At 44.6% G+C, this 27,236-nt stretch overlaps 1 protein-coding gene across 3 annotated transcripts in view; it reads left to right on the forward strand.

The window, feature by feature from the left end:
• TMLHE (trimethyllysine hydroxylase, epsilon) overlaps positions 1-27,236 on the forward strand; it is a 60,725-nt gene that overhangs the window by 13,108 nt on the left and 20,381 nt on the right. The window contains exons 1-6 of one of the 3 annotated variants that reach the window (XM_040442399.1): positions 5,624-5,670; positions 10,802-10,891; positions 15,128-15,309; positions 16,353-16,529; positions 18,666-18,945; positions 22,029-22,148. In XM_040442399.1, coding sequence (XP_040298333.1) covers positions 15,129-15,309; positions 16,353-16,529; positions 18,666-18,945; positions 22,029-22,148 — 758 coding nt within the window. In that variant the 5' untranslated portion in view covers positions 5,624-5,670; positions 10,802-10,891; position 15,128. Of the gene's footprint in view, positions 1-5,623; positions 5,671-10,801; positions 10,892-14,117; positions 14,249-15,127; positions 15,310-16,352; positions 16,530-18,665; positions 18,946-22,028; positions 22,149-27,236 lie in introns of those variants that run through there. The other 2 variants (XM_040442398.1, XM_040442400.1) reach the window with 2 other exon arrangements.

A 27,236-nucleotide genomic window follows, 5' to 3' on the forward strand; every position in this document is an offset into this window, starting at 1 on the left:
GGCCCTTTCACAGAGCTTATACAATTTGACCCCATACCGGGCGCGCTTGCTTGGGATGTATTGTTTGAAATGTTTAAGGGACTCGTCTACGCAGATGTTTTGCTCAGGGGTATACAAATCTGCAAATTTGGTGTTAAAGTGGTCTATGAGGGGCCGAACTTTGTGGAGCCGGTCAAAAGCTGGGTGGCCTCTGGGACGAGAGGTGCTGTTGTCGCTAAAGTGCAGGAAACGCAGGATGGTCTCAAATAGTGTCCTGGACATGGCAGCAGAGAACATGGGCATGTGATGAATTGGGTTCGTGGACCAATATGACCGCAATTCATGCTTTTTTGTTAGGCCCATGTTGAGGAGAAGGCCAGAAAAAATTTTCATTCGGAAACTTGGACGGGTTTCCACCGGAAAGACTGGGCATAAAAGCTTCCCGGGTTGGCGGCTATAAATTCAGTGGCATACCGATTTGTTTCTGCCACGACTAAGTCCAAGAGCTCCGCAGTCAAGAACAGCTAAAAAAAAAACAGTGCTGAACCGATCTGAGCTGTCTCAACCCGAACTCCAGACTGGGCGGTGAAAGGGGGAACTATTGGTGCGGCTGAAGTTGGGGGCTGCCAATTAGGGTTTGCCAGCACCTCAGGGACTCTAGGGACTCTACGGGCCTGTCTGTGCGGTGGCTGCGACGGGGGAATTAATGCACGTGCCACAGTACCAGCTTCAACTGCCCTTCTGGTGCCCGCCACTTCACCATGTTCTACGGCAGTGCTGGTACTAGGTCCAGGATGGGCTGCGCTGCTGGTGTATGCCTCACCACGTAATCCGACAGCGCCAGCCCCACTCTGCTGTCCTTGAAGCAGATCCTGCGCAACCTGTGGTCTAGCAACACGGGGCCGGGTACGCCTGGTGGTATCAGGGACCTCAACCTCCTCGTCCGAACTTTGGGTCAGACTGCCACTGCTTTCTACAGGTTCATATTCTGACCCGCTGGATTCGTCAGATGAGGGTTCCCATTCCTCATCCGACTGGGTCAGAAGCCTGTAGGCCTCTTCAGAAGAATACCCCTTATTTGCCATTTGGTCAACTAAATTTAGTGGGTATTCCCTGAGACTACCCAAGAAAAAAAGCAAGCCTGTCTTACAAATGGGAGGCTAGCGAAGTACCGGAAGCCGCTGCGATTGATAAAAAATATCAAAACTGATTTTTTTTATCGCCGCAGCACTTGTGAAGTGTGTGTGCAGTGATCAAAAAAAAAAAATTTTTTTGTCACTGCGGCGGGGCGGGCGTGGGTGAACGCACGTGTGGGCGACCAATCAGGCCTGATCGGGCAAACACTGCGTTTTGGGTGGAGGGCGAACTAAGGTGACACTAATACTATTATAGATCTGACTGTGATCAGTTCTGATCACTTACAGATACTATAAAAGTACCAATGCTGATTAGCGATTCGCTAATCAGCGAATCAGTGACTGAGGTGCGGTGGGCTGGACGCTAACCGACGCTAACTACCTAACAAAGGGGCCTAAACTATCCTAAAACCTAACCGTCAATACTAGTGAAAAAAAAAAGTGACAGTTTACACTGATCACTTTTTTTCCTTTCACTAGGTGATTGACAGGGGCGATCAAGGGGTTAATTGGGGTGATGGGGGGTTATCTGGGGGCTAAGTGTACTGTTTGGTGTACTCACTGTGATGTGTGCTCCTCTGCTGGGACCAACCGACGAAAAGGACCAGCAGAGGAGCACAGAAGCCATTTAACAGCTTATATTTATAAATATAAGGTGTTAGATGGCTTCTGATTTGATTTTTTGAAAATCACCAGCCTGCCAGCGATGATCATTGGCTGGCAGGCTGGTGACGAAACGCTCCTTTAACTTTTGCCGGCCCGCAATGCGCATGCGCGGGCCGGCTCTGCCCGAAATCTCGCGTCTCGCGAGAGGACGCGCCGGCGCGTCCAGGAGGAATAACAGGGCCGCCGCAAAAACGCAATCCTGCGTACGGCGGTCCTGTAGTGGTTAGGAGTTTTTTACCTGTAAGACTAACTATGTAGTGTATGCCATTATATGCACATGTGGTTTATATTATATAGGGAAAACAATCAGGGCGATGCAGGTTCGCTTTGGCGAGCATGCACGCTCTCTTAAAACTAATTGGGAGCACCGAGATTAATCGACCACATGTGCGAGCAACATGGAGGCGATATTGGCCAAATGCAGTTTTGTAATTTGTTTCATTTACAACAGGTAACAAAAGGAGGAGATAGAGAAAAAATGTTATTGCAAAAGGAGGCAGAAATTATCATAAAAACTAGAGCGTTGGGCCCTCTAGGGTTAAATGACAGGAATGACCTTAGTGTGTTTTTATGAAATATCTTGCAATACTTTAAGGTTAGGGTGAAATTCCCGGTCTCTCAGATACACATTTTTATCTTTGTTTTTAGTGCTATGATTTGTATCATGTGCTGTATAATGTGGTTAATTAAGTGACTTTAAGGGGCGTGCCACAGTTTGTGTGGGAAGGCCAGACGAAGTGCAGGTATGCACGAAACGGCCGTCACCTAAATGTTCATGTCCATGTTTATGTAACCCGCAGAAAGCAATAAAGTAAGAAGATTCTTACTCCCGGGTGAGTGCCGTGTTATACTCTACTAAACATTGTATATGCCCCCAACCCTTGTATTGCCACACCATGACCACTAACAATACCTCTAAATAGTGACTAAATCATATTACCATACTATTACTGTACAAAGCCCACTATACAAAGTCTGCATCACCCTCATATAGTGATCATATAGAGGTGGGTGCTAGGTTTACACAAGCTGTGGAGTCGGGGTCGAGGCTAGTTTTATGGGTAGTCGATAGAAATTTACTGACTGACTAAAGCTTAAAAATATTCTATTATGTTCTCTCCTGTCCTTTATACTATAAACTGTGATAAGGAAGGTGTTCTAGTGGTGATAGATAATCAGTTCTCAATTCACCTATGTTCTCTCCAGTCCTTATACTATAAACAGTGATAAGCAGGTGTCACGGATGAGGTATAGGAGGAAACACCACACTGACAACCAGGAGGGAAAGGAAAAGCCACTAGGCCTCAACGCTAGGGAAAGAAAAAGGTCACCTCCTAGAGAACCCTACTCCTGGCCCTGACTCCAAACCATATGGGCACCCCTTGAAGGTAAGAATGCCCATTCCCTGGAACCTGGGACCTTGGAGACCCTAAAGATCCCTAAAGATATTGGCAGGGCTGAGACAACCAACAAGGAAGGGAAAACAAAACACAAACAAACGCGACACTTAACTTCTGTAGTGAGATGGACGAGCAGGAACTCCACAGAGGACCCCTTCTACGGTTGACCTCCGTGCACCCAGGACCGACCTTATCAGGATGAGCTCTCTGAAAGGCCTTCACAAGACAATTAGCATTAACATTGGCTGCTGGAACCCACATCCTCTCCTCTGGTCCGTACCCTTTCCAGTGGACGAGATAATAGAGGGATCTACGGAGAACTCGGGAGTCCACAATCCTGTTGATCTGAAATCCTAAATTACCATCCACCATGACAGAAGCGGGAGGCAAGGAGGATGGCTCAACAGGTTTGACACATTTCTTCAACAATGACTTATGAAATACGTTATGAATTTTCAAAGCCTGAGGAAGTTCAAGACGGAAGGCTACAGGGTTAACAATGGCAGTGATCTTATAAGGGCCAATAAATCTTGGGCCCAAATTCCAAGAAGGTACCTTAAGCTTAATGTTTCTTGTGGACAGCCACACAGAATCACCCACTCTCAGGTCCGAACCATTCATACGTCTCCTGTCAGCCACACGCTTATACTTGTTGCCCATCTTTTTCAGCTTATTTTGAATTTTCCGCCAAATAGAAGACAAAGAAGAGGAAAATCTTTCCTCCTCAGGAATACCGGAAGTTTGAGAACCAGAAAATGTGCCAAACTGCAGATGGAACCCATATGCCTTATTTCAAATGACCCACTAAACCCAGGAGGTCAAATTAAATATTCCAAAAGACTTGCGACTATAAATTCCTGTTTCTGGTCTTATCATTAAAATATAACCTTTATTACTTTCTTTATTAAACAAAATATACCACAAAAAACATAAGTGAGTTGTTAAAATTACATATGGAGGGCTTGGACCTGTGGGTACAGTGTCTATACTTTTTTGTGGTAGATCAGAGGGATACCATCTCACTCTAGCCACGTGCAGGCTACTTTGTATCTGATCTGTGTTAATACACTTTGATGCCTGTAGTGTCAGCCGACACCAGGCATTCCATCATCTGAGCCGCACTAAGTTAGCTAGACGCCCTATAGAGATACTTCTCTGGTTATATAGTGTCCCTCTCTGAGAATCTCTCAGTAGCTATACTGCTAGTACGCTTCTATCTACACTGTCCCTCAGAGGCCTCGGCGATCCCAGTCCAACACAGCACGGACTTTCTCAGGATCCATACGAAAACCTGAGGATGAGAGCAGGTAACCCAGACTTTTCCATCTTAGGATACAACTTATTCTCCCTTAGGATCTGTAACACCTGTCTCATATTATCCTGATGAGTCTCCATGTCTGGAGAATAAATTAGTATGTCATCCAGATATACAACAACAAACCTCCCCACCAAATGATGAAAGATGTCATTGAAAAAGTGTTGAAAAACTGCTGGAGCATTGGTTAACCCAAAAGACATGACCAGATTCTCAAATGACCCTCAGGGGTATTAAAATACGTCTTCCATTTGTCCCCCTCCTTGATCCTTACCAAATTATATGCTCCCTTCAGATCCAATTTAGAGAACACCTTGGCATTGACAATCTGATTAAACAAATCCGGAATTAAAGGAAGGGGGTAAGGATCACGGACGGTAATACGGTTGAGCTCACGGAAGTCCAGACATGGCCTAAGAGTACCATCTTTTTATTTTACAAAGAAAAACCCAGCAGCCACTGGGGATTTGGATGGCTGATATGTCCCTTCGCCAAACTCTCGGTAATATACTCTTGCAAGACCTTTCTTTCAGGTTCCGAAAGATTATACAACCAAGATTTGGGCAGTTTAGCTCCGGGAATAAGATTGACGGGACAATCATACTCCCGACACGGAGGCAACTCCTAGTTAGCACTCAGAAAATACATCAGAAAATTCGTAAATGAACGAGGGTACAGTTTTAGTGGTAACCACAGAGAACGATCTATTAAAGGGGTTGTCCGGGTTCAGAGTTGAACCCGGACATACCTCCATTTTCACCCCGGCAGCCCCCTGACTTGAACATCGGAGCAGTTCATGCTCAGATGCTCTCCTTTGCCCTGCGCTAAATTGCTAAAACATGAAATGACTTCTTGATGAAAAACACCCACTCTTAAATGGATGTCATTCACCACCTGCGACAAGCATTTCTGGGTAAATACCTAGTTTTCCACAGCTCTAGACTCCAGCGCCACCTCGGCAGACAGGAGAAATCAGGTACCACCAGTAAATGACAAAAGTAAGTTTTCTTGCTCCCCACCCACACCACCAATAGTAATTTGGGGATTAGAAGTTTTTTTGTTGTTTTTTTCACCTTGACGCTGTATATACGGACAAATATTCATAAAATGTCCTTTTTTTTTGCCAGCAGTCCCAGGAGCAGCTCTCCCTAACTGCATAGGCTCATCACAAGGCGTAACCACAGGTGTCTCTTAACCGTAGGTGTCAAAGGAAGCCGCCACCTTATTTGACAGTACGTCCTGAGGGTGAGGACCCTTAGATCTCTCCCTCAGGCATCTATCAAGACGTAGAGCAAGGGACATAGCTGCTTCCAATGACTCAGGTTTTTTATGAAAGGTCAATGCGTCCTCAGCCTCTCAGATAGACCCTGACAGAACTGGCTACGAAGAGCAGGATCATTCCACTCCGTATCCGTAGCCCATCTCCTAAATTCAGAGCAATAGATCTCTGCGGAGCGCTCTCCCTGCCGTAAACCACGTAACTTGGTCTCGGCCTGAGAGATCCGATCCAAGTCCTCGTAAATAAGACCCAAGGCTCTAAAAAAATCATCTACCGACCGGAGGGATGGTGATCCGGTCAGCAGAGAAAAAGCAATGAAATGATCATACCCACACGTTGACACTCATCCCCAGAAGAGTATGGATGCAATTTAAAGCATAATTTACCCAACTCCCTGAACCGAATGACATTGTCACTACCCCTGGAAAATCTGTCTGGGTGGGCAACCGTAGGTTCAGGGCAGGGCAGGTACCCACCATCGGAACCAGTTGCATGTGGTCTCTGAATCTACAAGACTGTCGCACGGAGGTCTGCTACCTCCCTAGACAGCCCCTGCAGCTTCCTGACCAGTGCAGACATAGGATCCATAGCTGCCAAAAATTGTGTTTTTTAGGCGGTAAGATAATGTCACGGATGAGGTATAGGAGGAATCACCACACTGACAACCAGGAGGGAAAGGGAAAGCCACTAGGCCTCAATGCTAGGGAAAGGAAAAGGTTACCTCCTAGAGAACCCTACTCCTGGCCCTGACTCCTAACCGTATGGGCACCCCTTGAAGGTAGGAATGCCCATACCCTAGAACCTGGGACCCTGGAGACCCTAAAGATCCCTAAGGATATTGGCAGGGCTGAGACAACCCGTTACTTCCCAGATGAAGAAACAAGCGTCTCCCTGAGGCCTAGTAACAACCAACAAGGAAGGGAAAACAAAACACAAACAAACGCGACACTTAACTTCTGTAGTGAGATGGACGAGCAGGAACTCCAGAGAGGACCACAAACCAGCTCTTCCAAAACCAAATTAATCTATCTTACCGCACAGTCAAGAAGGGTGGGGTAAGACTAAATTGGGTAGAAGTAATGACTACTAAGCTACACCTAAAACAAGGGATGTGGTCATTAACAACAACAACACTGAATCAAGAGTAATCAAAGAGGCTGTTAGATTCCTCCATGCTCCGCCAGTCTCCTGATATCTGTCACCAGAAGGACCATGGCAGCAGGGCTGTCTAGTGGTGATAGAATATCCATTCTCAATTCTCTCCTGTGTTCTCTCCTGTCCTTATACTATAAACAGTGATAAGCAGAGTGTTCTAGTGGTGATAGATAATCAGTTCTCACCTCTGCTGTGTTCTCCCCTGTCCTTATCCTATACACAATGATAAGCAGCATGTTCTAGTAGTGATAGAAAATCAGTTCTCACCTCTCTCCTGTGTTCTCTCCTATCCCTTATACTATAATCAGTGATAAGCAGGGTGTTCTACTGATGATAGAAAATCAGTTCTCACCTGTCCTTTATACTAGGTATCTTCATGCTGCTCCTAGGTCCTTAGTTACAATGCCTGAACCTGTAAAAAGTAAGTTCCGCCTGTAAAAAAAAAACTGAGGAGAGAAGGAAGCTCACTAATGGGCATGCCTGCAGTCATCTCAGAACTGCTAGACAGAACCTCCTACTTTTCACATGTTTCTTTTATTCCCATTTAGTCTTGCACATGATTCTCTGCATTTCCAGGACTTACATATAGAGCTTTTTTTTTTGCTTTTTCTGAGGACAAATTCATAGATTTCTTAAAATTATAAAGTGTATAACTGTTTTCTAGTTACCAAATGCATAGTGCATTGCAGATTTATTTCCAGGAATTAAAAGAATTTCAGAAATTGTATTGCAATAAAAGTGATTTAAAGGGGTTATCCAATGTCTAAAACATGTCCCCGAATGCCCAGGCCCCTCATATAGATTATACTTACTAGTCAGACCACACATGGAGTACTGTGTACAGTTCTAGGCTTCTGTGAACAAGGCAGACATAGCAGAGCTGGAGGGGGTTCAGAGGAGGGCAACTAAAGTAATAACTGGAATGGATGGACTACAGTACCCAGAAAGATGATCAAAATTAGGTTTATTCACTTTAGAAAAAAGACGACTGAAAAAAGACGACTATGTATAAATATATCAGGGGTCAGTACAGAGATCTCTCCCATCATCTATTTATCCCCAGGACAGTGACTGTGATGAGGGGACATCCTTTGCATCTGGAGGAAAGAAGGTTTGTACACAAATACAGAAGAGGATTCTTTACTGTAAGAGCAGTGAGACTATGGAGCTCTCTGCCTGAGGAAGTGGTGATGGTGAGTTCACTAAAAGAGTTCAAGTGGGGCCTGGATGTATTTATGGAGTGTAATAATATTACAGGCTATAGCTACTAGAGATGGGTCGTTGATCCAGGGAGTTATTTTGATTGCCTGATTGGAGTCGGGAAGGATTTTTTCCCCCTAAAATGAGGAAAATTGGCTTCTACCTCATGAAGGAATTTTGCCTTCCTCTGGATCGCAGGATAACAGGCTGAACTGGATGGACAGATGTCTTTCTTTCAGCCTTACAAACTGTTACTATTGCTACAGTGCGATTCATTGTGACAGTTGTCCATGTAGACTGGATGCATTCTCCCTTGCGTACTGGCTGCAGGCTGTTACCTGTGCAGGCTAGTTGCTTGGGGCTGCGTGCTGGCTACGGTGTCTTTATCTCGCCTGTGTATGCTGCTCTCCCCGTGTCTGTTGTGTCTTGGGATGTTAGCTCTCCCCGTGATGCTTTCTTGTTTGTCTGTGGTGTCACGGGTTGGTTGTGCCCTGGCATACTGGCTGCGGGTGTCTCCATGTATGCTGGTTGCCAGGGGCAATGGCATGTGCTGCAGCCTGTTTTGTCTTATTTTCGGTTCTCCGGTTCTGTTGGGGTTAACTTCCCTGATCTGTGCCTGGGTGGGGCTTTCCAGGTGCCCTCATTATCCAGCCTTATCTATCTAGTGGCTGTGGGGCTGGAAGTCATTTTCAGTCTTGTCTGTGCCTGGCTAGGTGTAGCACCTTGCTTCTGTCCTGGGGTTCCTGTTACCCTTCTGCATGATGTCACCTGGTTTTACATTGTTGGTCTTCGTTTGTCTGTACCTGCTCTGTTTTGGGGTTTTATGTCATGTCCTGCTCTGTATAATGTTATGTTATGTTCCTGATCTGTACCTTGTTCGCCTAGCAGTGCGTAACTGCATCCGTTTGTCTGTTCTGTGTCTGCCTTCGTGAGAGGGTCCCTGGCTTCCCCAGAGGGGGAATCTCTAGCCTGTATGAATCTCTAGCCTGTTCTGTGCCTTGTATCTCTGATCTGTGTTTCTCTTGTTTTGTGCCGTTGATCCAGGTTTCGTCTCTGCCTGCCTGTCTACGCTTCCTGCCGGTACCTAATTCAGGTACCTCCTGGTCTGTCTGGACCAGCTGTCACTGACTAGGGGATTGCTCTGGAGTAGCCGCTGGCAACTACTTTACTGGCTCAAGTCTATCCTCACCATCTGAGGCTCTAGTGAATACCAGGGAGTTGCTTAGTTTCGCCCCTCCAGAGTATTGCAAGTCAGTGGTGCAGTGGGTCCACACCCGCTGTTCCGCATAGTGCGCCTGTGCATACATCTGCAGGTCCTGATGCAGCTCTGCTAATTGTAGCTGCTAGTCTGTGTTGCCATGTCCTGTTTACTTGACGCCCCGGAGGTCTGCCTTGGGCCCCGGCACATCACAACTATGACCTGAAAGCTTCTTATTTTCTATAGAAAACGATATCATAATTTTCTCTTTGCCTTTGTGAAGTCCAAAAATAAAAAGGCAGTTCCTTAAGTGGTGATCACAGCCTGCAGCTCTAGACCACTGCCATTTCAAAGAGCTTTACATATAATTTTGCATTTATGGCTGTTTTGGTCAAGTTTCTCATAGGAGACCAATGAGCAATAAAATACAAAACTGGAATACTCCCCCTGAGGAAGCTGATGCGAAACATGTGTCGGGGTCTCTGGGAGGTGCCACTAGCTAGGTCTGTATTGTGTATATGTTGTGAATCATGGTTTTTTATCTAGGTGGGGGAGCCACATGGTTTGGTTTTATATTTATTTATACTTGTTTTTCCATCATCCCACCTTTCCAACTACTTGCAATGCTATAACCTGATGTCCCGACGTGTTTTGTGCACTCTCCATGTGGTTATGTTTGTCTTTGCCAATTTATGCATCTGTTTATTTGTTTTATTGATTTTTAATAAAGATACATTTTTGGATATACATTTTTGTATTATATCTGTGTATATGCTGAGTGCCTGGGTTTGTCCTATCTAGGAGCTATTCAAGTTTCTCATAGTGAATATTTTAGGCTAAACTTACACTGAAGTCCTGTCCTTTATTATTGACTAAGACCAGAACCGTTCCAGAACAAGGGCATGGGAAACCTTCCCAATGGCAAAGTTTAGCAATATTTCCTTTGTGTCCTGTTTTGAGACCTGTTACCATCATCGGTGTCTACTGAAGGACTGGATAGCTCTCTGCACACTTATTTGGGGCTCATGCGCACGGGCGCTGTACAGGAGCACGTAGATTCCAACATTTCTGTTTTATGGCACCAAATCATATGTTGCACTTCATTCTGTCCGAGAAGCAATGACTCTAGGGAAGAAAACCTCTGCCAGATAGCATAAAAGTAATTGTTGCATAAGATTTTGCAGCAAACTAATAGAAGATCCAAATAGTTAAATCCTCAGCAAATCTGCATATAAGGCATATTACAGGTCCGAGAAGCCACAACATGCCCTAACACTCATACTGATGTTTCCTGCAGACTGTGAAATGGGTTTTGTAGTTGCATTTACTAACTTTGTTGTGTAAATTAATAATTTTGTTCACCACGATATAAATCCCTTACAAGTCACACCAAGTCAGTGAATGTGAAACGCTAGACCTTTAACCCCCTATTCCTATTTGCATCACTCGTGAATTTTATTTTTTGCCCTGCAGCAACCTTTGATACCTTAGGAGTAGTTGAAGATTACTGCAGAGTTCCTGGTTCTTCAGTAAGGACTGCTTTTGAAGACGCCACTTTAGAAGGTTTGTAGGTTTTTATTCCTTTTAATTTGCTTTTATTTCTTTACCGTCTTCATTATGCTTTTGATGAAAGCCAGAAGTCTCTTGATTCATTCTTAAAGGGGCTTTCCAATATTTTTATATTGATAGCCTACCCAGCTAACCTTTATTTTGGAGTAGATTGCAACTTTTTAGTTGTTTTACTTGTAAGACAAATGACAAAAGTAATTTTTTGTGCCTGCTAGGTCAATTTCAGAAATCCAGCTGCTTTGTGGGTGTTCTTATAGAGTACTTATTTATTATTGGGGCATTTGGAAAAGTCCCCAAACATGTCTCAACTTCACTCCGCTCCTGACCTGTCATCGCACTGGCAAGTGAAAATAAGTCAGAATGTGATAGTTTTCCAGTGCTAAATTTAACAATTGCTATATCAGTAGAGCTGTAACCCAGACCAGGGCAATTGCAAACTGTTCTAGTCATTTAATGTTATTTACTGTATTGATGCATTATATTTGACCCAGAATAGCTTTTGTATGGATCGATCAGGGTTAACAATCGTAACTCAGCCCCTGCAAGAGCTTAAGTGTGGATTTAGATGCACCCCTAGCTCAGTATAGTCACTCTTGAGTTTGTAGAACTAGGGGGAGAAGCTACAAGTGCTTCACTCCTCCCAGGACTAAGCCAAAGAACCACCATCTCTGAGGAATATCTACTCCAGAGAAAGTTCTCACCATTTTTACAGTACTTCAAAAAGAGAGATAAAGAGTTAACTCAAAAGGTCCAGAATCTGTATGGCCGAGCATTGGATTCAGTCAGTAAGGTATTTTGCTGTTTAAGGCTACATGCAGTCTGCAAATCACGGAGCCGGAAAAAAAAACGGATGACAACCGTATGGCTTGTTTTGTTTTGTTTTTTTGTGGATCCATTGTAATAATGCCTATACTTGTCCGCAAAATGGACAAGAATAGGACATGCTCTATTTTTTTTGCGGGGCTACGGAACGGACATACGGATGCGGATAGTACACGTGTGCTGTCAGCATTTTTTGCGGACCCATTGAAATGAATGGTTCCGCATCCTATCCGCAAAAAAACGGACATGGAAACAAAATACGTTCATGTTCATGTAGCCTAAGGCTGCAACAGGCATTACTGCAGTGAGAGAGGCATTGCTAAAACACCCTTCACACTTGGACATGGTCTTAATCCTGTATTCCTCAGTTGAAAATCACATCCACCATTGTAACAGTAATATTTCTGAGGATCTGCTTAGGGAGAAAGAGGGAAAGAGTACTACGATTCCCATCCTTGCATACATCCATATATTGTGATCTGGGAAGATTTGCACTGTGAATTGTTTGAAACTTTGTTTTGATACCGTTGGATTATTGCAACTCTCATTCTGCATTTTAGTACAGAGAAACATTTTTTTTTTTTTTAGAACTAGCCTGTTTATTGACTCAAGCATCATACGGCCACTGCACCCTACACCTCTTGCCTTTCAGCCACACCAAACCTATAATACCAACAGCACCCTAACTACCATGAGGCAGGAGCTCCAAAATCAGGGTTTGCTTCGGGAGAAGAAAGGATGTGTCCTCCTAACACTGCCCTGACCCTAGGAAGCATCAGTGTGGGGATTGCAACTGTGATTGACTGTTACAGACAAAGCCACTACCCCAGAGCTTGTGGCAGTAGCAATAAGTCAACTGGACTTCTTGTGTTTTCTCTTCAAGATGTTTTGGATTTCTAATTAGAATGACTTGTACAAGAAATCTCTGACATTAAATACTTGTGACTCACCCTTCAGTCAGCATAACCTGTTTATCATAATCTATAACCAGGTAAAGTACCTCATGGAAGTAAGATGTTTACTGCAATGTGCACGACTGAAGCTATTAGGTGCGATTAAACTGCCTCAGGAGAGGTGTTAGGAGAGCATTGTAAGAGGTTGTTTAATCACATCTATTAGCTTCACTCATTTTACTTTCATGAAGTCCTTTTGTGGAACGGAACATCCTGCCATCTGTAGAACAGTCCTATCCTTGTCCGTAAAACAGATAAGTATACGACATGTCCTGTTTTTTTGCAGGGGCCACAGAACAGACATACAGACGCGGACAGTACACGGTGTGTTTTCTGCATATTGTGTGGCCTCATGAGGATCGGATATGGATAAAAAATACGGTTGTGTGCATGAGCCCTAATTGAGAAAGCCAGTCGGATGATTATCAAAACATCTTCCAGAGAAAATACAAGTCCAGTTGCTTTGACTTAGAACTTCTGATATACCATGACCTGGATAAATGAGACCCTTCATAGACACTTTAAAGGGGTTATCTCACTTCTGCAAATGTAAAAATGTATCATGTAGACAAAGTTAATACAAGGCACTTACTAATGTATTGTGATTCTCCATATTGCCTCCTTTGCTGGTTTCATTCATTTTTCCATCGCATTATATACTTCTTTCCATGGTTGCGACCACCCTGCAGTCCATCAGCGGTGGTCGTGCTTGCACACTATATGAAAAAGTACCGGCCTCTCTGGTGGTCGGGACCGTGGGAGTGCACATAGGCTGGCGCTTTTTCCTTTAGTGTGCAAACACGGCCACCGCTGATGGATTGCAGGGTGGTCATAACCATGGAAACAAGCAGTGTATAATGTGATGGAAAAATGAATCCAGCCAGCAAGGGAAGCAATATGGACAATCCAGCAAGGGAAGCAATATGGACAATCACAATACATTAGTGAGTGCCTTGTGTTAACTTTCTCTACATGATAAATGCCATTTACTGAAATGAGACGACCCCTTTAACAATTGCTCTGCACCTCTTTTATAAATATGGCACAGGGACCGTTGCCTTAACACAAATTGACAAATATGAAGACAAAATTCTATTTTCTCCCTGTTGATAAATTAGGTGCAAAGTCTTTATAGTAGAAGAAAACTACTAAAAATGTGCAGAGGTTGTTTGTGTCCTTTTTGCCATGTAATCTTTGCTGTAATTAATATTGCAGGGAGACAGGTCTGTGGGTCTCTTTTGATTTGCACTTTAAGATCATTAAGAGGTGCACGGCTGAGAGGACATCTGCTTTGTGAATTAGCAGTACCCTGCTGGTAAAGGCTTCAGTGTAACCAGGCTGTGTCTGCTCACCAGCCGCTTATCTTTGCCTTCCACCCTGGAGAGATTAGGCTACTGGCTTAAAACCAAATTTTCTAGATGTGCAAGTTCAGTGCAAGTAGCAGTCGCTCTTCTTCCTAGGAACATATTGACATTCGGATTTGGTCCGAGCCATGTCCAAAGGCAGTCTGACTTTCCTAATTGCTTGCTGTTGATGGCTGAGTATACAGCTGAGACCTGGAGCCGTGACACAATAGGTGCTGACCTCTTACAAAGTTTGATTTTCTCCCACTCATTTTTTTCTGTTTGTTCCTGTTGCTAATATTTTGGCTTTTACTCACTTTTCTGTCACTTTCTCTGTGATTTGCTGTTGGTCGCAATCTTACGTTTCTTGAAAAGTCAGATTTTCTCCCACTTATTCTTGTTTGTTCTTGTTGCTTTTATTTAGTGCTTTACCCCCTTTTCTATCACTTTCTCAGTGATTTGCCGTTGGTCAATTTCTGCTCCCCTCTGCAGAAAATTACTAAGTTTCCCTATAAATCAGATTTTCTCCCACTCCTTTTTATTGCTTGTTCCTGTTGCTTTTATTTTGTGTTTTACCCCCTTTTCTGTCACTTTCTCTGTGATTTGCTGTTGGTCACTTTCTGCTCCTCTGCAAAATCTTACGTTTCTCGAAAAGTCACATTTTCTCACGCTCCTTTTTATTGTTTGTTCCTGTAGCTTTAGTGGTTTACCCCCTTTTCTGTCACTTTCTCTGTGATTTGCCATTGGTCACTTTCTGCTACCCTCTGCAGAATTTTACTAAGTTTCCCGAAAAGTCAGATTTTCTCACACTCATTTTTATTGTTTGTTCCTGTAGCTTTAGTGGTTTACCCCCTTTTCTGTCACTTTCTCTGTGATTTGCCATTGGTCACTTTCTGCTACCCTCTGCAGAATTTTACTAAGTTTCCCGAAAAGTCAGATTTTCTCACACTCATTTTTTCTGTTTGTTCCTGTTGGTTTTATGTCGTGGTTTACCCCGTTTTCTGTCACTTTCTTTGTTATATGCTGTTGGTTGCTTTCTGCTCCTCTCGGCAGACTACTTCTGTCCTATGCTCATCTTCACCCATCTCTGATGCCGTTCTCTCCTGGAACAGGATGTGGTGTCGCAGGCTGGTATGGCTCTTTCCAGAAACCAGAAGGCTTCTAACCAAAGTGGCTAAACGACAACATCAGTGGACACCCAAATTGCAAAGGTCTACTGCTTCAATTGTTCGATGGTTCGGTACTGCTCCAGAGGCTCGGGAATGCTCATGGGTCTTACATGATGATCATTTTGGTGAGTTGAGACTTCTTGGGAAATGCGTAACAATTATTGTTCAGTTGGCATTTGCTGTGTCCGTATACAAAACAGTGTCAGACTGGGGTACCTAGGGCCCACCCTTAAATACATTCTGGGAGCCCACTGTAAACTATATGCATATACTACTTGCACACACTACCCAGTTTTTCATATGGACATAGGCTGTGTACTATATAGCATTTCAGCCAGCCTATCTGTATGTCAGTCTACTGTGCCATGTGTCTCTTGAGCAAGGGGTGGGGGACTAGGGGCCCACCTTGCTCAGGGGCCCACTGTGGGATTCACCTTTTCCCTTGTGGGCCAGTTCAAGCCTGATACAGAATATAAACTGTAAGGGATGAAAAATATAGATTTTTGCTCATTTACAAAAGCATAAGAAACCAATTATTTTAGCTCATAGTAGGGAGCTTCTAAATGAGATGAGAATTAAATTGCACTTCTAGTTCTACTTTTTGTTACTGTTATGCTCTACTATATATCCATAGATTAACATTGTTCTACATTTACTAAAGAGAGTCTGTCAGCAGTTTTGACCATGCTATACTGCTTACAGCACGAGGCAGGGGCTGGAGAGAGCAGCACAAATATACCTTTTGTGGAGCTTTTATTATCACGAGTAGTGAGAATATGAAGTTTTATTCTGCTGAATTCTGTTTTCTCAAGTGTCCAGGATGTGGGGCTTCTCTGCACTGAGCTGCTTCAGAGCCCCTCCTCTGTACTCTGAGTCACAGCTGTAGAATGCAAAAAGGAGATCACTAATGCTGTCACCCAGAGGGGAGGGACTGTGGACTGTGAAGCAGCGCAATGCAGAGAGCACTTCCCAGTGAAGCTCCACCTCCTGGGTACTTAAGAGAGCAGAACTTGGCAGAATAAAAGTTCATTTTCACACTACTACTGTTAAGAAAACCTCTACCATAGGTATGTTTGTCCTGCCCTCCACAGCCCTTATCTAGTGCTCTCAGCAGTTCGGCATAGTCAAAACTGCTTAAAGACTCCCTTTAAATGATGTCTTTCTCCAGAACTGATATACTCCGGTACATGCATGCACTTTGACTATGTCTGGCTTCGGGATCATTGTCGCTCAGCCTCATGTTATAATACCAAAACCAACCAACGCAGTCTGGACACGGCCAGCGTGGAACTAGACATCAAACCGGCACAAGTTCGAGTAGATGAGACCACTCTGTACCTGACATGTAAGTAGCCATTGATCTGTGAATTACGTCTAGCTTTAGTCACAATCTGACAGTTTTTTATCCTCAAAACAGAGCCACTTTTGTCCATGGCTGCATTCTTTTGAATGGGCTGAACTGCAATATCTGACACGGACCATGGTCAGGAGTGGCGCTATTTCATACTTACCCCATCCATTTGAAGAGCCGGCCGCCTCCATCTTGATTGAAGATCTAGCGCAAAACCTCACGTGGCCCATAATGGCATCATCACGTCAGCCGGCGTGGTGACATCATACGTCACTGAACACGGGAATTTGCATGAGATCTTCAATCAAGATGGCGGTGGCCAGCTCTTTGCACTCAAATCGATGAGGTAAGTGTGATTTTAATATTTTTTTTATACATTTTTTGCCGCCATTCAGGGAAAATCGATTTGTTACCACAAAGGAAACTCGGCTTCCCGGCTAATCAAATTTTCCCAGAAAGTCGAAGTCCCGCTCAACACTACTTAGGAAGTCTGAGGCACTTCCCTGGATAGATATCATAGTCATGTGATCAGTCTTATGTGTGGGAGGAGTCAGGCACAAGGCCTTCAAATGTTCTCCTGTGCAGATAACAGAAGTGTGTGTGCCTTATGAGCTTTAGAAATACACATCTGTGTTGCTCTACAGAGCTTTCATTACACACACAGCTCTGCACTGTATGATTTATACACGCACAGCTCTGCAATGCATGTTTTACACATATACATACCTCTGCATAAAGTACACAGTGTAGAGATATGTTTATATAAAACATGCAGAGCTGTGTGGGTGCAGTGACCCAGAGGATCACTGCTAAAGAGTTAATATAATTGCTAATAGATTAATGTATTTTTAAGTCATGTTTGTGATGCAAAGAGCTGGGGTAGGCAACAGGAGTGTGAGGAGCTGCATGTATCTGTGCAGTGTGAGGGTTACTGCTATACTCCATCCCTGCATGCTGAGAACAAGCAGCAAGCCTCAGAAAGAAGGAAGGAAAGTATTTACAGACTGCAGGTTGCCATCTCAAAGGATTGGTGCAAGGACAGGCAGTAAAGGTTAGCACACATTTATGGCAACAGAGGGTATATTGCTTCAGTGCCCACCACACTTTGATAGCGGACTGGCCATCTGTTTGAGGATCTGCACTCCGCAGCCTGGGAACTTTAGGACATATTGTGAAAGACATTTTACACCTCTTTGGCCGAGTAGGGAAGTTGTTGCGATTCAATACAGAGAGAGAAACTCAGAGTCAGCCATCTTACAACTTGTTATCCCATGCTCTGGAGAAAAACTGAATTTATTACTACCAGTGACTTTGTTTCTGAACTGCCAAGACTACCCCCATAAAGTACCTAGGATTTGTTGCCCTCAAATACGGCTATTGTCCTGCATCGCCAGACCTCCTGCCTTGCACCCGATCACCACACACATCTAACATCAAGGGCACGCCAGCCACCAACAAGCAAGATCCCCCAATACCAAGGTGTGCACGACTGTGTGTGGGCACTAAGGGGGTATAACTACTGTATATGGGAAACTAAGGGGCTGTATCTACTGTGTATGGGCACAAAAGGGAGTATAACTACTGTGTGGAGGCAGAAAAGGAAATAGAGGGCATTGGGTAGAGTTAAAGGCATGGTTTGGTGTCAAAATATTTACCGATGTTATTCCTCCTTGGGCTTTTAAAAAGTTGGAAGGTATGCATATGTGTGTTTCTCAGTCTCATCAAGTGCACACATCTCTGTAACCTGCTCATGAGAAGGAAAGATCTACATGAGCCTCCTCAGGCAGCACATGAGACTTATAACATGGCTATGACTTCCTCAAGTGTCCTTTAGCCCCCTAGGATCTAACAAGGGGACGTCTCAGACTTCCACAATACACTGCGTATAGTATAGTCTAAGACTGGTGGCCATTTTGCAGGCATGCAAACAAGGCTTGGAACGGACAGGCGGCATTTTTCAGAAGGAGGGCACCGGGTACAATTACTGTACATTAGCTAGGCATAGCCAGACTTTTACTTTAGACTGTAAGCCCTCTGTATGCTGCACAATCTATATAGCCTATTGTACGTACATCCATACAGAAAGCCACCTAAACGGCGTCCTGCTTTTTTCCCTGTTCCCTTTCGCAGGGCCGGATGGTCACATGACTCGCTATGGCTTGGAATGGTTGTCACAGAACAGCTATGAAGGACAGACGCAGCAGCTCGTGCAGCCGAGGATACTGTGGAATGACAAGATCTATAAGGAGGCAAACGTCCCGGCCGTCAGTTACCTGGATTTCCTGGAGACAAACGAGGGGTTGAGAGACTTTCTGCGCAATTTCCTCCTTTATGGTATTGCTTTTGTAGATGATGTTCCAGCCACCCAAGAAGACACCGAAAATGTGGCAGAGAGAATTAGTCACATCCGGTAACGTAATCTATAAACCTTATATATTACTGAACTAACTGGTTATTTACCTCACAGGGAAATTTCCTGGTAGGCCAATGCCCAGGGGGCTGCCCGAGCCCTCCTCACGGCCACTGGCCAGGTACACAAGTGGTACCCTTCCATTAAAGAAAGAAAAACCCACAATGGTCACTGAAATAAGTTGAAACTGACAAAAGTAATAATAAAAAAAAATGACTGAAAATCAGCTAATGAAAATCAGACATTGCTTTTGGATTGTGGTTCACCAGAATAATAAAAAAAAAAAAAACATGAAACGGGCCTGATGGCACCGCTAGAAAAGATTGAAAGTAATTTGACCACAGGGACATGTCAAACTAAGGTGTCTCCTGTAATTAGCATCACAAGTGTCTTCAAACTTGGGTGAAAAGAAGTCACTGTGCTGTTTGGTATTATGGTGTGTTTGTCATACTGGACATGGACCAAAGAAAGCTAAGGAGAGAGTTGTCTCAGGAGATTAGAAAGAAAATCATAGACAAACATGTTAAAGGTAAAGGCTATAAGACCATCTCCAAGCAGCTTGATGTTTCTGTTACTACACAGTTGCACATATTATTCAGAAGTTTAAGGTCTACGGGACTGTAGCCAACCTCTCTGAACATGGCCGCTAGAGGAAAATTGATGACAAATTGAAGAGATTGATAATAGGAATGGTAACCAAAGACCCCAGATCAGATTAGAGGTGAACTCCAAAGTCAAGGTGCATCAGTGTCAGATCATACCATCCATCGCTGTCTTAGACAAAGTGGACTTAATGGAAGACGACCAAGCAGGAAACCACTGTTAAAAGCAAATAATAAAAAAGCAAGAAATTTGTGAAAAATGCATATTGACAAGCTGCAAGAATGTATTTTGGGCATATGAGACAAAACTGGAGCTTTTTGGCAAGTCACATCAGCTCTATGTCCACAGATACAAAAATGATGCATACAAAGAAAGAACATTTTACCTAATGTGAAATACAGAGGAGGCTCGTTATGTTTTGGGGCTGCTTTACTTACTTTTGTCAGTTTTAAGTTACTTTAGGGACCATTGTGGGTTTTTCTTTCTTTAACGGAAGGGTATTAACAATTTTGTTCACTGGTTTATATCCTCAGTATTGTGATATGGCGGTATTTTATGCTGCACTGTGGTATTTGGTTTTGCTGGGGTGTTGCTTTGCGCTGCACTGTGGTATTGCTGGACCGGCCCACTTCTGTTGTCCCTGCCTACTTATCACTCGTGTTTTCCCTGCTTACTTGTGTTGCAGGCTTCATTCGACAGTGAGTCCATTGACAGGCTGCAAACAGCTCTACAGGTCAAAGGGGTTGTCCTACAGGATCGGTGGCAGTCTGACCACTTGGAACCCCCACTGATCACGAGAACGATGGCCTGTGCTCCCCCACTTGAATAATGTAGGCTGCTGCTCCATTCAGCTCTATGGGACTGTACAGGTCCCCATTCTCGTGATCGGCGGGAGCCCCAGTGGTTGGCCCCATGCCGATCAGACACTTAGCTCTATCACGTTGATCAGTTGTCGTAAAAAGGGACAGCCCCTTTAAGTATGGGGTATTATTATTTACCAGTGCATTCGTATTGCTATATCCTTTATGTCAGTGGATATGTTTGTGTGACGAGAAGTATTCAGCGTTCAATCTGGGGACAGGCCTGTATCCTGGTTAGGGCTCATGCACACCAATGTATTGTTTTTCTGTTTCCGTTCAGTTTTTTACAGGTCTGTATACGAAACCATTCGCTTCAATGGGGATAGAACAAAGAACTGAAATTATTCGGTGTGCATTCAGTGTCTGTATGTCTGCATGTCCATTCCGCCAAAAAAATAGAACATGTCCTATCCTTGTCCGTTTTGCGGACAAGGACAAGCACTGTTCCAATGTATCTGCAAAAAGAAAACGGTTGCAACATGGATGTCACATGGATGTTATCAGTTTTAATTTTTTGCGGCTCCATGTTTTGCAGACCACAAAATACATACTGTCGTGTACATGAGCCCCTAGGCTGTTCTATTTTTTTTGCAGTGCAGAGGCACAGACAGAAACACCACGGAAGCACTCCGTTCTGTGAATGGGTTCCGTGCCTCCATTCTGTGAATGGGTCCGCATCCGTGATGCGCGGAGCACACGGCCAGTGCCTGCATATTGCGGGCCGCAATACCACCACCGCCGGTCAACAGCCGTGTGCATGAGGCCTTATACTGATAACCGGGATGTAGAACACTGACAATGAATTAGCATTTTTGATTTATTAACCACTAGGGGGCACTGTCACCTAAATCTTCAAAACTCAACATTTTTCTTTTTTGGACTGATGAATTGACTTGTCCAAACATTTTTAAAGGGAGTCTGTCACCATATTTGAGCATATTAGACTGATCAAATAGCGTTCTATGTGCCACCCAGAACTTAAAAACGGTACCTTTGTTGTATCTAATGGAGTTTTCTTTCAGCCAAAAATGAACTTTTAAGATTCTGTAAATGCGCCCTCCATTGTGCCCAGGGCGGCGTCTCAATCGTCAGAGCCCCAGGCAGCACCTCCTCAACGGCTCATAACCCCGCCCTCCGTGTGCCTCTGCCCGCCCGTTTACTCTCCTCCTCTCTCCTTTTCCACTGCGCTACGAATTTGACCGCGCAGCCGCAGTGGAAAAGGAGAGAGGAGGAGAGTAAACGGGCGGGCAGAGGCACACGGAGGGCGGGGTTATGAGCCGTTGAGGAGGTGCTGCCTGGGGCTCGGACGATTGAGACGCTGCCCTGGGCACTTGAGAGGGCGCATTTACAGAATCTTAAAAGTTAATTTTTGGCTGAAAGAAAACTCCATTAGATACAACAAAGGTACCGTTTTTAAGTTCTGGGTGGCACATAGAACGCTATTTGATTAGTCTAATATGCTCAAATGTGGTGACAGACTCCCTTCAAGTGTGTTTTTTTTTTTTTTTTATCTATCTATTTACTATCTATCTATCTATCTTGCTGACTGCATGTGTTGTTACGCTGCTGGTTAATGTACATTACTATCATTATTTAATACTACATTTACAATTTCTTCAGGGAAACTATTTATGGTAAAATGTGGGACCTCAAATCCGATTTCTCACGGGGAGACACGGCGTATACCAAACTCGCTCTGGATCGTCATACAGACACCACGTACTTCCAAGAGCCTTGTGGGTGAGTGAACTTTATTTGGAAATTATAAGACCACAACTGGACTTAAGAGCATCTGTCAGCAGGATCAATAATATTAATCCAGGCACACTGCCTGGGAGGGTTGATCTTGCTGATTAAAATGGTACCTGTCTTGTGAAAAGCGTTGTGGAGTTCCCAAGAAAAAATACTTGTATCCTTTATGCATGTAAAGGGTTCAGTGCACTGAGGGGTGTGGCAAACATTAAAAAGCTGAGGGTCTGGGGTGCATCAAAGGAGGCCCCAACCCTCGGTGCACTGAATCCCTCACTTGCATGCATGAAGAGTAAACGCCTCTTATTCTCAGGAACGCTATAACAGATTTTCACAAGACTGATACTCTTTAAATGCCCCCTAATCCCCTGTATTTTGGATAAAAATCCATCTCATCGGGCAGGGCTTATTTCCAGATCTTGAGGGGGGGGGGGCGGGGGACTTTCTGCTTCTGCAAGAGGCTTCCCAGTCACACAACAGTTTGGAGGGGAGTGCAAAATGGATGCCTCCTGAGATGCCTATAGAAGACTTTTTTTTTCTCAATGCTGTATAGATTGCAATATGGGACAGAGTAGGATCACAGCAGAAGTAAACACCATGAAGTATTACTAGTAGTTTGTATTTTTTTTTTTCTCTAGATTTAGTGCCCCTTTAAATTCCTGGACTGAACCAAAAATGTTGCTTCAGCTTTCACACACTAACCACAGAGCCTCTTAATAGACTGACACTTACTGTTCTGTAGAGATCACTTCTCAGCAGTCATCTCATTATCATAACAGGTAGGATTACGAGGAGAGGTAACACCTATATCTTGATAATACAGGATCTACCATTGACAGTTGGTGATATGGGCAATCCCTCTCCTCACCATTCATGCACAATGATCCCATTTTATTTTTACTCTAAATGCCCTGCGCTCATTTATTTCTTAATATTCCTCTATAGCTTAGATTGTGTGCCCCATGGGAACAGCTTGATGCTAATGCCTGTAAAGCGCTGCAGAATATAGCAGTGCAAAAAAAAATTTTGTGGTTTTCTGATACATAGCTCCAAATTTCCGGTATAGACATATAATGAAATTGTGATATTCTGGCTGTTACCAGCAGCCACCACTAGGGGGAGTTTGCTTCTACAGTAGGCAGTGAGCTTCTAAACTCATCCTAGTGGTGTATCCTGGGGCGTAACTACCATAGCGGCAGACTATGCGACTGCTATAGGGCTCAGTTGGGATCATCTCCTCTTCTACTGGGGGTGAAAACTTGGTCAGAACTCCACCCTCTAAAGAAACAACTTTTAGCAAACAAGGCAGTGGAAAAATGGCCCAAGGGTCATTGAAATGGGTTTAGGCAGAAACCCTTCTGTCCTGTGTGGGGGGCCTGGTTTGATCCTTGTTATGGGACCCTTACTTCTCTATGGACGCCACTGGGTGTATCATTTAAATCTACACATACAGGAACTGAAGCTTTCCATCAGAAAATGTAATGCAAAGGTACGGCCACATGGGGGACGAATTTTCTGCAGCGTCATTTCTGCTGTGAATTTTGCATTGATTCCACAGCAGAATTTCATCCGTAGATTAGTTGTAAATTTTGCTGTGAGTTTCACCCTCTAATAATATTCTTTATTGATATATTCTGTAGCGCTTTATATTTAGAGTCATAAATAACATAGTAACAGACAAGTCAACAACTCAAACAAGAGGAATGAGGGCCCTGCTCGCAAGAGCTTACAATCTATGAGGAGATAGGGGCAATGTTTGATTTGGACAATGGTCCGGCCAGCTGAACTTAATAGGGGAGTAGATATACAGCTCCATGAGCCCATCACCGGCTGATATCTTTAGTGCTTCTGAGTGCATGGGGTATGGAGATTTGATGATGGATCAGGTTCTGAAGAATGATTCTGATGGGTGGTGTGGGGGGTACGGTGAATGGAGAAGAGTTAGATTAGGGGATGTGATAGGCTAACTTGTGTTTTTAGGAGAGCCTAAACTGTGGATGTTGTGAATTAATCTAATTGCTTGGGGTAGAGCATTCCAGAGAAGTGGTGCAGCTCAGGAGAAGTCTTGGAGACGGCAGTGAGAGGTTTGGATTATGGTGGATGTTAGTCGTAAGTAATTACCTCAATGGACAGCACTGGTAGGGAGGGAGACAGAGATGAGGGAGGAGATGTAGGGGGTGCAGTACTGTGGGTGAGAATGACTGGCACGTGGTGAAGGGGCTGGCATGCTACTGATTTAAAATCCACAACTCAGGTTTATTTACACTGCAGATTTTTTTTCGCAGTTTGTGGATGAGGTTTCTGAAAATCGCACCCACGTCGTTGGTACTGTAGACCTGCAATGAGTCTGAGAGTTATAACTAAACCCTCAAATGTCACAAGAAATACTAATTATGTGTCTTATGGTTTGAGCGTCTTCTGGTCTAGGCAGGGGCGTAGCTAAAAGCTCATGGGCCCTAGTGCAAGAGTTCAGCTTGGGCCCCTGTCCCTCAGTGCTTGTTGAAAAGGGGCAGGGGAGCACATATCCTTCCTGCTGCCTGAGGCACATTGAAAGGGCACCCCCTCATGCCAAATTCTTGACCTAACCCCTTCCCTCCAGCCAGAGGTGTAAATTGCACTTTCTTTAATACAAGGGTATTTAGGCCCCTCAGGCTCCTGGGCCCGGTAGCGACTGCTACCTATGCACCCCCTATAGCTACGCCCCTGGGTCTAGGTTCCGTAGTGGTTTTTTTAGCTATAGATGCTTTTTTCAGGAAATGGTTCATCACATGCAGATTGTAATCTATGAAGTTAACACAGAAACTGAGCATTTTTGGAATCACTTATCAAACTGGTGTAAAGTAGAACTGGCTTAGTTGCCCATAGGAACCAATCAGATTCCACATTTTATTTTCCAAAGGAGCTGTCAAAAATAAAAGGTGGAATCTGATTGGTTGCTATGTGCAACTAATCCAGTTCTACTTTACACCAGTTTGATAAATTACCTCATTTGTTTTTTATATATAAAAGGGATTTTCCGGGATTTTTCAACTGATGACGTATCCACTGGACCACCGCCGATCAGCTGTTTGAGAAGGCTCGTAGTTGTGCCACGGCCTTCTCCAGCTTTTCCTCGGCTAGTGATGTCATGTTCATGTCGTCACATTACTGAAGTGAATAAGGCTGAGCTGCGACACCAAGTACAACTACTGTACAATGTATGGCTCTGTGCTCGGCTGCCTTCTCAAACAGCTGATCGTGGGGGTCCCGGATGTTGGATCCCCACTGATCAGATACTGATGACTTATCGAGAGGATCAGTTTAAAAGACCCCCCCAAAAAACCTTTAACGCAAAATAGTAATATATATTTGAAAAAGGTTAAGGCTACTTTCACACTTGCGTTCGGTGCGGATCCGTCTGGTATCTGCACAGACGGATCCGCACCTATAATGCAAACGCTTGCATCCGTTCAGAACGGATCCATCTGCATAAACCGCTTTTTCAGATCTGAGTTTTCACATCGTGAAAACTCAGATCCGACAGTATATTCTAACACAGAGGCGTTCCCATGGTGACGGGGACGCTTCAAGTTAGAATATACTGAGAACTGTGTACATAACTGCCCCCTGCTGCCTAGCAGCACCCGATCTCTTACAGGGGCTGTGATCAGCACAATTAACCCCTCAGGTGCTGCCAGGCAGAAGGGGCCAGACCCCCCTCCCTCCCTCCCCAGTTTTAAATTCATTGGTGGCCAGTGCGGCCCCCCTCCCTCCCCAGTATTAAATTCATTGGTGGCCAGGGAGGAGGGGCCGCACTGGCCACCAATGAATTTAATACAGGGGAGGGAGGGAGGGGGGGCCGCACTGGCCACCAATGAATTTAATACTGGGGAGGGAGGGGGGCCGCACTGGCCACCAATGAATTTAATACTGGGGAGGGAGGGGGGCCGCACTGGCCACCAATGAATTTAATACTGGGGAGGGAGGGAGGGGGTCCGCACTGGCCAACAATGAATTTAATACTGGGGAGGAAGGGAGGGGGGCCGCACTGGCCACCAATGAATTTAATACTGGGGAGGGAGGGAGGGGGGCCGCACTGGCCACCAATGAATTTAATACTGGGGAGGGAGGGGGGCCGCACTGGCCACCAATGAATTTAAAACTGGGGAGGGAGGGGGGTCTGGCCCCTGCTGCCTGGCAGAACTTGATCTCTTACAGGGGGCTATGATACGCACAATTAACCCCTCAGGTGCGGCACCTGAGGGGTTAATTGTGCTGATCATAGCCCCCTGTAAGAGATCGGGTGCTGCCAGGCAGCAGGGGGCAGTTATGTACACAGTTCTCAGTATATTCTAACTTGAAGCGTCCCCATCACTATGGGAACGCCTCTGTGCTAGAATATACTGTCGGATCTGAGTTTTCACGATCTAACTCAAATCCGATGGTATATTCTAACATAGAGGCGTTCCCATGGTGATGGGGACGCTTCAAGTTAAAATATACCATCGGATTAGAGAAAACTCCGATCCGATGGTATATTAATAGGGACTCCTGACTTTACATTGAAAGTCAATGGGGGACGGATCCGTTTGCAATTGCACCATATTGTGTCAACGTCAAACGGATCCGTCCCCATTGACTTGCATTGTAAATCAGGACGGATCCGTTTGGCTCCGCACGGCCAGGCGGACACCAAAACGCTGCAAGCTGCGTTTTGGTGTCCGCCTCCAGAGCAGAATGGAGGCGGAACGGAGCCAAACTGATGCATTCTGAATGGATCCTTATCCATTCAGAATGCATTGGGGATAAACGGATCCGTTCGGGGCCGCTTGTGAGTGCCCTCAAACGGATCTCACAAGCGGAACCCCAAACGCAAGTGTGAAAGTAGCCTAAATCTACCAAGGTTGTCTCCTGATAGTGAGCTTTCCTAAAAAATACACTGCTGTTGACCAGTCATCTTAAAGGAGAACGGGAAGGACATGGCTCCTATTGACATCAATGGGCGTCTGAATGTAGCAGATGGACGTGCCAGACCCCCTAGAGCAGGGGTGCACAACCTTTTCTGGTTGGGGGCCACATTGTCAGACGGAACCAATTCCA

The sequence above is a fragment of the Bufo bufo genome, chromosome 8 (genome assembly GCF_905171765.1).
Source record: "Bufo bufo chromosome 8, aBufBuf1.1, whole genome shotgun sequence".
NCBI classification, from domain to species: Eukaryota; Metazoa; Chordata; class Amphibia; order Anura; family Bufonidae; genus Bufo; species Bufo bufo.